The sequence below is a fragment of the Nycticebus coucang genome, chromosome 3, assembly GCF_027406575.1.
Source record: "Nycticebus coucang isolate mNycCou1 chromosome 3, mNycCou1.pri, whole genome shotgun sequence".
Taxonomy (NCBI): Eukaryota; Metazoa; Chordata; class Mammalia; order Primates; family Lorisidae; genus Nycticebus; species Nycticebus coucang.
The window spans coordinates 69,282,364-69,297,082 of record NC_069782.1 but is presented as its reverse complement, the minus strand read 5'-3'; the positions used below and the strand labels follow the sequence as shown (position 1 = coordinate 69,297,082).

The 14,719-nt window shown below is 44.9% G+C and overlaps 2 protein-coding genes across 7 annotated transcripts in view; one reads left to right on the top strand and one right to left on the bottom strand.

Annotated features, from left to right (window-relative positions):
- Positions 1–5,031: 5,031 nt before the first annotated feature.
- LOC128581007 (heat shock factor-binding protein 1-like) lies at positions 5,032–8,751 on the top strand. Its single transcript, XM_053583470.1, has 2 exons — positions 5,032–5,045; positions 8,517–8,751. The coding sequence occupies exons 1-2, from the start codon at positions 5,032–5,034 to the stop codon at positions 8,749–8,751; spliced, it is 249 nt and encodes an 82-aa protein (XP_053439445.1).
- Positions 8,752–12,394: 3,643 nt separating this feature from the next.
- Positions 12,395–14,719, bottom strand: part of LOC128582208 (cytochrome P450 4F3-like) — a 28,403-nt gene continuing 26,078 nt past the window's right edge. For 4 of the 6 annotated variants that reach the window (XM_053585893.1, XM_053585892.1, XM_053585891.1 and 1 more), the window contains 4 exons: positions 14,387–14,520; positions 14,227–14,291; positions 12,981–13,063; positions 12,395–12,654 (listed from right to left, as the gene is read on the bottom strand). In XM_053585893.1, the coding sequence (XP_053441868.1) occupies positions 12,477–12,654; positions 12,981–13,063; positions 14,227–14,291; positions 14,387–14,520 (460 nt within the window). In that variant the 3' untranslated portion in view covers positions 12,395–12,476. Of the gene's footprint in view, positions 12,655–12,980; positions 13,143–14,143; positions 14,292–14,386; positions 14,521–14,719 lie in introns of those variants that run through there. The other 2 variants (XM_053585894.1, XM_053585896.1) reach the window with 2 other exon arrangements.

The window sequence follows — 14,719 nt, the reverse complement described above, 5'->3', positions numbered from 1 at the left end:
GTTTGGGTGGCAGATGAGCAGAGCCAGGCCAACCCTTGCCCCACATCAGCTCCTGAGCTCTTGTCCCAGCGTGGGCCAGGGTACCATTTCTTGGTGCAGAATTAGGAGGTTGAGAGACCAAAGCCTCTGATCACTGCTGCATAGCCTGTCAGGCTGCAGACATGACTGCTAGGAGGAGGAACAAAGAATTCAGCCTCCCTGAGGGTTACCTGGGTCAGATTCTGGCAATGAAAAGCCCAGCTGTAAGGGCAAACCCAGAGACTGGACTTAGTGTCCAAGGACAGAGGGGAGACATGGAGGGGTAAGACTGAGATGGGCCATGAACAGACAGGGTCCATGCAGGGGAGGGCAGAGCTAGGGGATGCTGAATGGAGTCTGCATACTGCCTTGTCTTTGCTCTGAGTGTATGCAGTGCTAGCCATCCTGGACTCTTCCAGGAAGAGCCTGACCTCATGTCAGATAAGGTCCTTAGTGGGGGACAGAGGAATACTGCAGAAAGGAGGGAGCCTCAAAAAGAGGTAGTGAAGTGGGGAGGCTAAAAACTAGCACTTGAGCTGCTGTGGACAATGCTGTACTCTGTACAAAAGGCTGCATCAAAGTATTTCTACTGTGTCTAAACACTTTCCATAAATTGGGCTTACTGTACACAAGGCTCACTCTATAAAGTGCATGTACTGTGTGCCAGGTGCTGTCCATTTAGTGTACCTACTGTGTGTCAGGTACTTTACATAAATGCTATATACTGAGTGCCTGATATTCTAAATAAAGCATGCCTACTGTGTGCCTGCTGTCCTATATCAAGCATACCTAGTGGGTGCTGGCTGCTCTATATAAAGTCTCCCTCTGTGTGTTGGCTGCTCAATGTAAAGTAAACCTACTCGGTGCAAAGTACTTCATATCAGCATGCTTACTGTATCTCAGGTTCACTACTTGAAGTGCACCTACTCCGCCAGATCCACTCCATGAAGTGTGCCTACTGTGTGCCAGGCATTCTACATGAAGTTCACCTGTTTTTTGTCAGATGTTCACATGCTTCACAATACCCACAGCCTTCCCACCACCCTCCCTTCAGCACCCTGAGACAGAGCCCTGTGGATTGGGTGGAGAGATCCAAGTGACAGCATCCAGAGGAGGAAAGATGCCCATTTACCAGAAGAACAGACTGAGGCTCAGAGAGGATATGCTTCTAGCCTGTTTCCCCGAAAATAAGACATCCTCCGAAAATAAGACCTACTTACAGGAAAGATAAGACGTCCCCTGAAAATAAGACCTAGCACATCTTTGAGAGCACAATTTAAAATAAGACACTGTCTTATTTTGGGGGGAACAGGGTAGTTGCAGAGCTCAACAGAACTTGGGTCTATCAGACCATCAAGCCCAGACGCTTTTCCTCTGCCACACTGTTCCATCACCATTGGTACAGACAATGCTATATTGATCCAGAGACATTTACAATAAGGGTGGAATCTCAGGTCTGGTGGTGACTGCAGAGAGGAAATATCACGAGGCCCTTTTATCACCACATGCCTCCTCCTCCCACAACTGGGATACTCCACCCAAGAATCCAATGCCCCCCTCTAGGGCCTCTCTGGATCCTGCCCAGAATTGTGCTGTGGGGTAATCTCAGGCGGGGGTGGGGAGACAGCTCTCCTGACACTGGTACAATGAGGGAGACCTCTCCCCAACCCTCTTTTCCACTGCCAGCTCAATTGGCTAAGAAATTCAAGCAGCTGGCCCTAGAGCCCTCAGTAGGGTGGGGTGCAAACCCTACCCCCGGAATCTCCTCACCACTACAAGGATAGACCCTACCTGCTGGAAGTTCCATCCACGCCAGGGGCAATTCCAGAGTCTGAGAAACCAGAGGGTCCTAGAGATACAGAAGAGAAAGCCCCCCAGTGGCCAGAGAGGCTCAACTCACTGTAGACCTACCATGTGCCTGGGACGGGCAGGCAGCTTAGAGCAGGAAGAGTGGCCACCAACATTTGCCAAATCCCTTCACCAGTTGACTGTGCTCTTCTTGTCTGTAAATGGGCATTTCAGTAGCACCCACCTCACAAGACTGTGTAACAAGTGAAGAAACAGTGCGTGTAAAATGCATAAGCAGAGTGAGGGCTCAATCAATGCTACCCATTGACTTTGCTGCTACCGTTGTCATTTGGTGGTCATCCAGCAGCCCTGCGGTATCACCCTCATGAGCCCATTTTTACAGAAGAGGAATCAGAGATTCAGAATCAGAGGATCAACAACTTGCTCCAGTCCCACAGCAAATTAGGTAAGTGTCATAGTACAGGTGACAGCAAAGCCTAGAACATGGTAGGTGATTATTAAATATCTGAAGAGGAAAGAGATGTTTGCAGCCATGAGCTCAAAGGCTCAGCTATTCAGGGTGGTTCACACACCTGCATCATCAGTGTCACCTAAGAGCTTGCAAGAATGTAAAATCTCACATCTCTGCACAAAAATGCCAACTCGTCATTGCATCCACAGGAGATTGGTATATATTCCTTCAAGTTTAAGGAGGTTTGCTTTAAGATTCCCAGCTTGAGGCTTTGCAGGGTGCTGGCAGGGGACCCTCTTAACAGCTCTAATTCTTTTTTTTTTTTAAAGGTCTTCCAAATTTTTATTATTTTAAACAATTAACATGCAGAGGTTTTGTTAGTTTTTTTCAATTCCTATGTTTCATATTCATTTTTTGGTTAGTTTTTTTCAATTCATATTATTTACTTTTTATTAAGTCATATAAGTCATATATACATAGATCATGAATACATTTATGCCTTTGTGGGATTCAATGTTGATTATATTTGTACAAATTGGAGTGCTTACATCCTACTAATTAACATAGCTTTCACCTCATTTACTTAACCACAGTGTTAAGACATTTGTGTTCTATACTTGATAGATTTGACTTGTACCCTTGCAATATGCTCCATAGGTGTGGTCCCACCATTAACCCTCCATCTATCAAACCACCCCCCCTCCCTTTCCATCCCCTTCCCCTTCCCTCCTTCATCCTGGGCTATAGTTGTGATTCATCTTTCATATGAAAGTGTGAGTGATTATAAATTGGTTTCACAGTAGTACTGACTACATTGGATTTTTTTTTCTATTTCTGAGATACTTTACTAAGAAGAATATTTTCCAGCTCCATCCATGTAAACATAAAAAAGGTAAAATCTCCATCTTTTTTAATGCTGCATAGTATTCCATGGTATACATATACCATAATTTATTAATCCATTCATGGGTTGATGGGCACTTGGGCTTTTTCCATGACTTGGCAATTATTACTTGAGCTGCAATGAACAATCTGGTGCAAATATCTTTTTTACAAAGTGATTTTTGGTCTTTTGGATATACACCTAGTAGAGGAATTGCAGAATCAAATGGTCTACTTTTAGATCCCTGAGTGTTCTCCAAACTTCTTTCCAAAAGGAAAGTACTAGCTGGCATTCCCACCAGCACTGCTGAAGTGTTCCCTTTTCTCCACATCCATGCAAACATCTGTAGTTTTGGGGTTTTGTGATGTGGGCTACTCTTACTGGAGTTAGATGATATCTCAAAGTAGTTTTGGTTTGCATTCTCTGATGATTAAAGATGAGGAGCATTTTGTCATGTGTCTGTAGACAGTGTGTCTGTCTTCTTCAGAGAAGCTTCTGTTCAAGTCTCTTTCCCACAATGAAATGAGATCACCTATTCTTTTCTTATTAAAAAGTTTGAGTTCTCTGTGGATTCTGGTTATTAGACCTTTGTCGGAAATGTAACCTGCAAAAATCCTCTCCCATTCTGAGGGCTGTCTGCTTGCTTTATTTACTGTGTTCTTGGCGGTGCAGAAGCTTTTTAGTTTGATCAAATCCCAGTAATGTATTTTTGATGTTGCGTCAATTGCCTCAGGGCTCCTCCTCATAAAGTATTCTCCCGGGCCAATTTTTTTCAAGTGTTTCCCCTGCACTATCTCCAAGAACTATGAAACTCTGAGAAAAGAAATAGCTGAAGATGTTAACAAATGGAAAAATATACCATGCTCATGGCTGGGAAGAATTAACATTGTTAAAATGTCTATACTACCCAAAGCAATCTACAGATTTAATGCAATCCCTATTAAAGAACCTCTGTCATATTTTAAATATCTGGAGAAATTAGTACTTTGTTTTATATGGAAACAGAGAAACCCTCGAATAGGCAAGACATTACTCAGAAATAAAAACAAAGCAGGAGGAATCATGCTATCAGACTTCAGACTATACTATAAATCGATAGTGATCAAAACTGCATGGTACTGGCACAAAAATAGAGGTAGATGTATGGAACAGAATTGAGAACCAAGAGATGAACCCAGACACTTATCATCATTTGATCTTTGATAAGCCTATCAAAAATATAAATGGGGGAAAAACTCCCTATTTAACAAATGGTGCTGGGCGAATTGGCTGGCAACTTGTAGAAGACTGAAACTGAACCCTCACCTTTCTCCTCTAACAAAAATTGACTCTCAGCGGTTAAAGGACTTAAACAGCTCTGATTCTTCAGGCTTTTTTCAGTTCTAAAATAAGGAGAAAAATCTGCACCCTTTATGGCTGTTCATGCAATGCCACATTTATTGAGCATCTATAATGCTGTCTGGCACTGCTTTTGGCCCCAGGGATGCAAAGGTGGGTACTCTTCTGTCAAAGGGATCACATCTCATGGAGAGATGGGTGATGATCCAAAAACAATAGTATGATCAAATAAACCAAACACTCAGGAAGAGTTTCCAGGAGGAGGTGATCTTTTAGCAGAGCCATGAGTGAAGAGGAAGAACCTTCAAGGGCAGCTGGGGGATGGGGTACCCAGGCTACACAAAAAGGCAAGAGATATCTCATTCCTTTGAAATTCATACTAAGATCACAAACATATGGGACCATACAATTTGTCCTTGGGAAGGCTGAGATGAGAAGCAAAATGGGGTCTGCTATTGAAGCTGTAAGATGTTGAACTTTCATTAGACACAAGGAAGAACTAATACCCCTGCTGGACTCTGCAGCCGGTACAATGAGGGAGGTAAGGTAAGGCAGGATTTATCACAGGGACTCTCAAATCCTGGATCTGGTGGGAGGAAGGAATCCTTAAGAGAAAACTCTCTGCTCCAGAAACTTTTTGCCTGAGGAGGTGGGAGATTCCCCAAAGGGGTCAAATTACACAAGCCTGGGTTATAGACCGGCCCCCAGAAAGTGTTGGAGGGAGAGAAGCCGCCATAAGAAGAGGGAAGCTGGTGCTTCTCTCTACGTGCTCTTCCACCCTCACCCAGAACATGGCAGTGGACAAGTGCATGGGACCACAGAATGACCAGCCTCAGGCACTACCCTCAACCTCTGAACCTCAGTCTTCACATCTCAAAATAGGTCTTGCCAGGGTTCTTTCAGACACAGGAAGAGAAGAGTAGGAAAGAGTAAGTTTCAAATGATAATGTGAGCAATGGTATCCATATATGAAACTTACGAGTATATATGTGTGTGTGTGCGTATTTCTATATACATTTGCATAAACAGCGAAATAAAATCCAGAAGACACTGTGTGAAAAAAACTTAATCGTGTTTTCCTCTACTCCCACACCACAAAAACAAACACACAGAAGAGCTTTGTAACCAGACGTATGCAGATTTCTCCCCACCAACAAGCAAGCAAGCAATTCTGCCACACACACCAGCTAGGTGTCTCCAATTCTGACAGTATCTACCTGGAGATATTGTCAGATCCCCAAGAATGAGGTCCCAACCCCCAACACTGCCCCCTTTCCAACACCAGATATAAGTCTAGACTTCTAGAATTTCTGGCCAAACAGCTTCAAGTTGGGGTTCTTACGACTTCCCCTTTGGGTCTGATTAATTTGCTAGAGCAGCTTACAAAACTCAGGAAAATGCTTACTTATCTTTTTCAGTTTATTATGAAGGATATTTTAAAGAATATAAACTGCCAGATGAAGAGATATACAGGGTGAGATCTGAGAGGGTCTAGAATGCAGGAGCTTCTGTCTCCACTGAGTTGGGCTGTGCCCTGCCCCTACATGTGGATGAGTTCTCTGCCTCCCATGTTCAGCAGCTACCTGAAAACTCCCCCAAACCTATCCTCTTACACCTGTTATGGGGACTGAAGCATTTACAATCAGGTTGAAATGTGATTGGACAAAAAGATAAGGCCTGTCTGTTCAGATTCCTCTTGTCCTCTCTGGACCGCATTCCTCCCTCCAGGGTGTAGAGCAGGACCCTCTCTGGAATGGGTCTTAGTACCCACAATCAGAAAGGTGGGGGAATATAAGAGTCCTGCCATGGGCAAGCAGAAAGAGGGCAGGAGAAAGTAGAGAGAGAGAGATTCTGTTTTCCAGGCCTGTTTCTGCTGTTGAAAATGCTCCCCAAATTATATTAAAAGTCTCTAACAAGGGCCATGGGAGTTATAAGCTGGGAACTGTGAATAAAAAACTGGTATAATACATTATGTATCTCATAAAATCACACAGTGGAATTGGGGGAAAGAGAATTGGAGCAAACACCCTTTTAACCTTTTACACATCTCTATTGCTTTGTTTTTCACATTGACATACTATAAATTTAATTATTACAACAAACCAGGCTGGTGCTGTGGTTCATGCCTGTAATACCATCACTCCAGGAGGGGGAGGTCTGAGGATTCCTTGAGGCCAGGAGTGTGAGACCAGCCTGGGCAACATAGTGAGACCTTGTCTCTATAAGAATAATAAGTAAATAATTTAGCCAGGCATGAGGTAGTCCCAGCTACTCAGAAGGCTGAGGTAGGAGGATCCCTTGAGCTCAGGAGTTTGAAGTTATAGTAAGCTATGATCAAAGCACTACATTCCGGCCTAGGCAATACAGTGACACCCTGTCTCTAAAAAAAAATTTTTTTTTTTTTAAGAAATAGGGGTTAAGATAGTGGGGGCACACTGCTGGTACACAACACTGGTGACCACCTCTTATTTTGAGTCACCATGAAGAAGATGAAGACACGTCTCCCAGGATCCACCTAAGGTCTCTCTAGACAAGCAGGAAGGCCGCCCACTAGCTGGAGTTTCACTTTTCTTTTGTTGAGTGTCAGGGAGAAACACATTCAGGATTTAGCAGAACTGAGTTTAATCCACACTCTGTCACTGGCCAGCTGTGCAACCCTGGGTAAGTTGCTTGCCGTCTCTGAACCTCACATCATCTTTGGCGAAATGGTAAGGTGGAGTTATACCTCTCAGGTAGTTGATTTACTTGAACACTAGGCATAGTGCTAAGGTCAGGGACACAGAATGACAAAACGGACAAGGTCTCTGGCATTGTGATGCTCATGTCAGATGGGGGAAACTCTCAGGCAATATGACCAAGTCACATTGATGGTGGTTATGAAAGAAATGACCAGAGTGAGACAAGCTAGAAAGTGATTGAGGAGATTGGTCTGGACACTGTAACCAGGGAGGGACTCCCCAAGAGGTGACACTTGAGCAGAAAAGTGACATGAAAGAGTGGGTCAGGTATAAGGACCCCCACTCTCCGGACCCATATTCAGAGCATAAAGACCCAGCAGCGCATGGGGCAACCAGATGACATAAAAGGTATGTTCATTCTTCCCGCCTTCCTCAGTCCTTCTAAGATCTAAGGCTATTTCACTCAGGGTTTTGGCAGGGGCGGGGGGTGGGGAGGGGAAACAGGGGCAGGAACCAGCCACACTGAGGACCCACAGTGGTAGGGAAATCTGGTCCAACATTCAAGCCAGAAGTAGTTGCTGCATTCCACTCACCACAATAGAGGTCAGGAATATAACCAGCTCTTGAAGGCACATTCAGGGCCAGATCAGCCATTTGGATATGCCAACATCTTGGCAGAGGTCCTAGGGAATCATATGTGCTAATTTGTGGGGAAAGGGCCTAAGATAAGCTTTGGAACAGTCCAGAGTGTCCACAATAGTTGATAAGAAACTCCCTGGGTGGGATCTACTGGCTGGGGCCAGTCCTGAGTGGTTGGCCCCCCACCGCCCTCACCAGTCCCAGCCCCAGAAGGGGAGGATAAAAAGTGGGGTCCACAGAGACCATCCCTATGGAGTGGGAAAGGGTATTTCTCATCCAAACTCCAGGGAAGAGACTCCAAGCACATCACTCAAAGGAGAAGCCAGGCATAGTGACACACTCCTGCAGTCCTAGCAGCTTGGGAGGCTGAGGCCAGAAGACCCCTTGAGCCCAGGAATTTGAGTCCAGCTGGGGCAACATAGGAGGTCTTGTTTCAATTTCATTAAAAAAGGAACAGAGGGGAGGTGGGTAGAGGGAAGGGGATTGGTGGGATTACACCAGCGGTGCATCTTACAAGGGTATATGTGAAACTTGGTAAACGGTCTGTAAAGCTAGTGAATGATGCCCCATGATCATATCAATGTACACAGCTATGATTTAATAAAAAAAATAAATAAATAAAAAATAAAAAAGGAACAGAGGAGGTCTGCATGTTAGTGTAGGTGACGGTCCAAGACATCGCCGCCAACCTGGGAACCAGGGAGATAGCCAAGACTGACCCCAAGATGGGGCAGAATCTGGCCTCAGTGGTGCAGACCCTCCTGCAGCAGATGCAAGATAAATTTCAGACCATGTCTGACCAGATTATTGGAAGAATTGATGATCTGAGTAGGTGCATTGATGATCTGGAGAAAAACATCGCAGACTTCATGACACAGGCTGGAGAGGAAGAACTGGAAGGTGAAAGCAAAATACCTGCCTCACAAAGGAGTTGAAGGTTGCTAACTTACACTGAAATCCGAAGCACCTTTCTTCCAAGCCAAGAGAAGACTGAATGGCTTTTTGCAACTAACTACCATGTGTAGACAGGTTTTATATTATAAAATGTGCATTCTTATCACATACTATATGGTTAGTTTTTAGAGTGATTTACCCCCTAGTTGCTTGAACATAGTATCTTCATATCCTGGACCCTGGTCAGTTGTGCTATTAATTATAAAACACTAAAACTTTGGCAGTTCCTGAAAAAAATAGAAATTGGCAAAATTTCAAAAAAAATAAATAAATAAAAGGAATAGAAGAACCCGTGGGGTAGGGAGTAGAGATAGAATTTTGCTCCTCAGTTGGGTATCTGAATGACCAGCAGACAAAGACCACCTAGGGCAGAGGTGCTGAGCGAACCCCTCTCTGCAAGGGCACGTGGAGCCAGTGCTGACCCACTGTGGGCAATGAGTTGCTATGGGAGTCTATGAACACCTGCTGCAGCCTCTCCACTCAGATCAGTAGGTGGGGGTTGTGGGGGTTTGTTGTTGTTGTTTTTGGTTTATCAGGCCCAAGTGAGGCTCAAACCCACCACTCCTGGTGTGCGGGGCTGGCACGCTATCCACTGACCTACAGTGGCCAGCTAGTAGGTGGTGATTTGATCAGTGGGTACATCCAGAGGAGATGAGAGGAAACAGGAGACTAATGTCTGTCCTCTGCCTTCCTCGATCAGCTGCGGATTTTGCCTCTAGGTTCTAGGAACAGCTGCTCTTTGGCCCCGCCAGCCTGGGGTGGTGAAAGCTCTCAGCTGACGCTACCCCCAGGGTGCTGCACCCTCCCTCATGACTTCCCTGGACCTTGCCACATCGTTGTTGCCACATCTGCTTTTTTAAACTCTCCCCTTTAGCCCATTTGAGGTCTTTGAGAGGACCCAACTGCTACATTCCCCCAAAGGGATGGGATGCCCCAACAAACCAGTTATGTGAGTGTTAATGTTTGTATAGGAACACAGAAGAAAACCACTATCAATTGTTGAAATGATATGAAAAGTCCTCATATATAAATGTCTATACTAACCAATTGTTTTCTTTTCTTAATGCAAAAGCTGTTTGATACTTTTGATTATAACTGCTAATCTATATAATTATAATTACATTTTTTAAGACAGAGTCTAACTCTATTGCCCCAGGCTACAGTGCCATGGCCTCAGCCTAGTTCACAGCAAACTCAAAGGCCTGGACGCAAATAATCCTCCTGTTTCAGCCTTCCAAGTAGCTGGGACTACAGACACGTGCCACCAGGCCCAGCTAATTTTTCTATTTTTAGTAGAGATGGGGGTCTCACTTTGCTCAGGCTGATCTCAAACTCCTGAACTCAAGCGATCCTCCCAACTTGGCCTCCCAGAGTGTTAGGATTACAGGTGCCCAGCCTTATAAATTACATTTTTTTAAATCTTTCTCCATTTATTTCTTTTTTTTTATTGTTTGGTATTCATTGAGGATACAAAGAATTAGGTCACACGGACTGCATTTGTTAGATTAAAGTCCCTCTTATAATTGTGTCCCACCCCCAAGAGGTTATAAATTACATTTTTAAAAGAAAGTGCTTAGTGCCACGCCTGACTCAATCTGTGTGACTGGTGACAAGCCAGAGAGCATCATAGGTAGACCCAGAATATCAGGTGCATACTGCTTGATTCAACCCATTCCATGAGCTCCTAAAAGGCGCTCAGTCATTGGACTCTGGGATGGGCCAGAGCCCCCCACCAACGACGGACAGTGGGGAGACTCTGACAGCTGCTGTCCCTGGTACTGAAAGGAGGGACACTCCTCCCCACTCCCACCCCATCTGCCTTCATCTCACTATTGAAAACTCATAAAACCTCCACTTCCTTTTAGGTCACTGTGCCCATCCTAAAATTCCACCTTTTTAAAAACAAGCCAGACATGCTGGTAGTCCCAGGAAAGCAAGAGGCTGAGGTGGAAAAATTGCTTGAGCAATACTACGATGAGCTGTGATTGTGTCACAAAACTTCAGGGGGAAAAACAATTCTCAAAACTGAATGTTTTCCCAAGTCCTTATATGAATAAATGACATGAAAGGAAAATTAAAAATTATAAAAACATAAATCACACGAAAATAGAATCTGAAATATATATAAATTATACTTTTACACTAGGGTAGTGGTTCTCAACCTGTGGGTTGCAACCCCTTTGTAACAATGAAAATACATCCTGCATATCAGGTATTTACATTACAGTTCATAACAGTAGCAAAATTACAGTTATGAAGTAGCAACAAAAATAATTTTATGGTTGGGGTTCACCACAACATGAGGAACTGTATTAAAGGGTCGCAGCATTAGGAGGCATTAAGAAGGCTGAGAACCACTGCACTAGGGGCATTTCTCAAATTAAGAAAAGGTGAAACTATTTTAAAGGCCTCATGGTGCAGGGGGGCAGGAATCAAAGCCAAAGGCTGGGCTGGGTGCAGTAGCTCACTCCTGTAATCTCAGCACTTTGGGAGCCTAAGGTGGGAGAGTCACTTGAGACCAGGAGTTTAAGACCAGCTTGAGCAAGAACAAGATGCTGTCTCTATTAAAAAAAAAAAAAAGGGGGCGGCGCCTGTAGCTCAAGGAGTAGGGCGCCAGTCCCATATGCCAGAGGTGGTGGGTTCAAACCCAGCCCCGGCCAAAAACCACAGAAAAAAAAAAAGGAAAATAGCCAAGTATGGTGGTGTGCACCTGTATAGTCCTAGCTAATGGAAGGGTGAGGCAAGAGGATCCCTTGAGCCCAGAAGCTTGAGGTTGCACTGAGCTATGATGGTGCCTCTGCACTGTAACCCAGGCAAAAGCGCAAACAAACAGACAAAGCCCAGGGGTGATACAAGGAGGGGAATTTAGAAGAAGTCCCTGGTCACATAAGTGGAGCCCTTGAAGGGTAACATCTCTTAGGGTGAGAGTAAACTAAAGTGAAAGAACCTGCAAGTGTCATTTCAGCTTAAATTTAAACTCCTTTAGCAACCTTGTGCCCAACAAGCCGTAAACTCATTTAACACAAATCAAATTTTACAAAATATTACTCAAAATACAACAGCCAATAACCAGGTGAAGGCAACCAGGCACACAAAAACACTGACCCCATGAGTGAAAATCAGCAAAGAAAAAAAAGCAGAAAATACGGTGGATACGAACACTGCAATGATCAGACACACTATAAAACAACTGGCCTTATTATGTTTAATGAACTAAGTATTTTAGTAACCATAGAAACACAGTGAAGAAACTTTAGGAGAGAAAAGGCTGGGTGTTGCAGATCAGAAAAGAGTTAGTTCACTGTAGCAGAAGTGGACTGCCTTTATGGGTTTGCCTCCCTGACTCAGCCCCTCAAATCTGCCTCCTAAATCCCTCCTTAATCCTGGTTCCTCTCCTGCTCAAACACCTCCCATGGCTCCTTCTCGCCCACAGAAGAAAAGACCATACCTGGGCTCTGGGACAAACTGCCATCAGCGTGGGGGCCCTGAAGTCAGCCAGAGAGGCAGTCAAGCTCTCAAGGTACATGGACACCACCCCGCCTCCACCCAGCCGCTCTCACCCTGCAAACTCCTGCAGTCCCCGTGCGCCCCCTACTGGTTCTCGGGCTCTGAGCGAGGCTCAGGCAGAGGACAGCAGTTTTATTCCTGAGAATATGAAAAGGCAGGGGGTGGGGGTGGATTGGGTCAAAGGCCAAGAGGGAGTGAATCACTGAGGGTCTGCACTCAGCGGCTCCACCCGCAGCCAAAGGCCTCCCTCAGCCCGGAGGATCAGCTCCGGCTTCCTGCGCGCCTCGGTGTTGTCAGGCAGGACGCGGAAGCGCAGCAGCGTGAGCGCCAGAACCACCTTCATCTCGGTCATCGCGAAGGTCTGCCCGATGCAGTTCCTGAGGAAAGAGGTGGGGACTGTAACTGTACCTAGGACTCCCATCACACCTGGAATCTGGCCGGGACCCTCGCCCTCACCCTGATCAGTTTGAGGAGCCGGTGGTGCCTGGAACTCCCGAGGGGGCTTGCATATTTCCAGAGCCTAGCTCGGACTCCAGCCCTCAACTCAGTCAATAGACAGGGGAGAAGGCGCTGAACCTTCATAGGATCTGCTTTAAGTCTCTGACTCCCTGAAACGAGCGTCCCACAATTTCAGACACGGGAGGTCTCGGACAAGGCCACTACCTGGACCACCCATCCAGCCTCAGACCCCCACTGGCCTCACCTGGGCCCTGCGGAGAAAGGAATAAATGCCAATGGTGACCTCTTCTGGGGATTTTCAGGATCAAAGCGGAAGGGGTCATAAACCTGGGGATAGGCAAGACAGGGTTGCTGGATAAGGTCTCTCAAGAATCACAGCCACCCCTAGAAAAGACAGATGTGGGAGCTGGAGCGGGGGAAGGAGAAGAGGAAAGGTGAAGGGAAGGGCTCTTTGCTAGTATCTCCATATCTAGAAGATGGTTTTAGATTATAACCATAGGTCTATACGTGCATTTTTAGTAAAGTATCTGTGTTTGTTGTGGACAGAGTTCATTATTTTGCAACATCAAAGCTTTGGAGATGTCCTGAGGTGACATTGTATGATAAAAAGTAGAATTAGTGAATTAGCCATTTTGTGAGTCTTTTTTTGTTATAATTGATAGAAAAGATGCATCTTGGACGTGGACTTGTTAAACCACCTCTGAGCTATGATAGGCTGGCAGCACAGGGGCAGAAGGAAGCCTGATAGGGGAGGTGTGTGCAGGTGTGTTCACATTACGTTTTGACGGTAGCCACCGATGCATGTGCATCCCTTTTGGCTATACTATAAAAATATATAGATTAAGTCATTCAGTGGAAACATGCCTTCTTGCTAATATTTTAATGGTATACATCTGATAATTATAAACATTATACTTAGTGTACTTTTGCTTTATGTTTCATTTTAAAGTGAGCATTAAGGGAATGCAGTAATTTTTTTTTTGGAATGCAGTATTTTAATCGGAACTCTGCCAGTACTTTTATCTAGAGGCTTGTTGCCATTTTTGTCTTCTATGAAATTTTCGTCCCAAGAAAGGCAGGATTACACTCTTTCCTAACAGATTGAGTTGGTGTAGTATATTCTTGGTTATCAAAATACTCTTAGAGCTTTGAGATTGGGATTGGTAAATATTCATGATGTGTGAAAAAGCATGACACATAATGTGCAATCTCAATCCCAGGAAATCGGGTATTGTGTGTGTACACTCGGGATCTGGAAGGATGTGTCAAATAAAACTGCTTGTGATTGTGGATGACTTTGTTCTTTGCTTCCTGTGTTTTTCAGTTTCCTATACTGCATATATTAACTTTAAGAAAATAAAAGTTATTGTAAAAACTAAAAAAAAAAAAAAAGACAGATGTGGGCACAGTAGACGGGGGTATCTTATTTCCCCAGACAGGACCGCTCTCTTTCACCAGGTCTTAGGGTGGAGAGGGGGCAGAGGAAGAACCTTGGGATCCAACCAGACTGACGGATTATGATGAATCCCGAAGATGCTGACCATACAGATGTTTCCTGTAGGGAGAACGGGACAGTCAGAATAAGGTCCACTCTGCCTGATGGGACCTCCAAGCTGCCCAGAAGCCTCCTCCCCCTGCCATTGTGGGTACCTTTGGGGATGACTCGACCATCTGGGAGCACAACATCCTGGGTACAGCAGCGGGACATGACAGTGACTGGGGGATGCAGCCGCAGACTCTCTTTGATGCACATGGTCAGGAAGGGCAGCTGGGCCAGATCCTCCCTAAGGATAGTTATTCAGGGAGCAAACAGCCCTATTGGTCCCCAGTGAGACTCTCTCAGTACCTCCCTCTAACCCTCAGCCCTATAACAAAATTAATTCCAGAAGAATCAAGGATGTAAACATCAGAAAATCAAAGTCACAAAAATACTAGAAGAAAATTTGGCCTGGTATTATTAGAAGCATTTCTGAACAAACAACA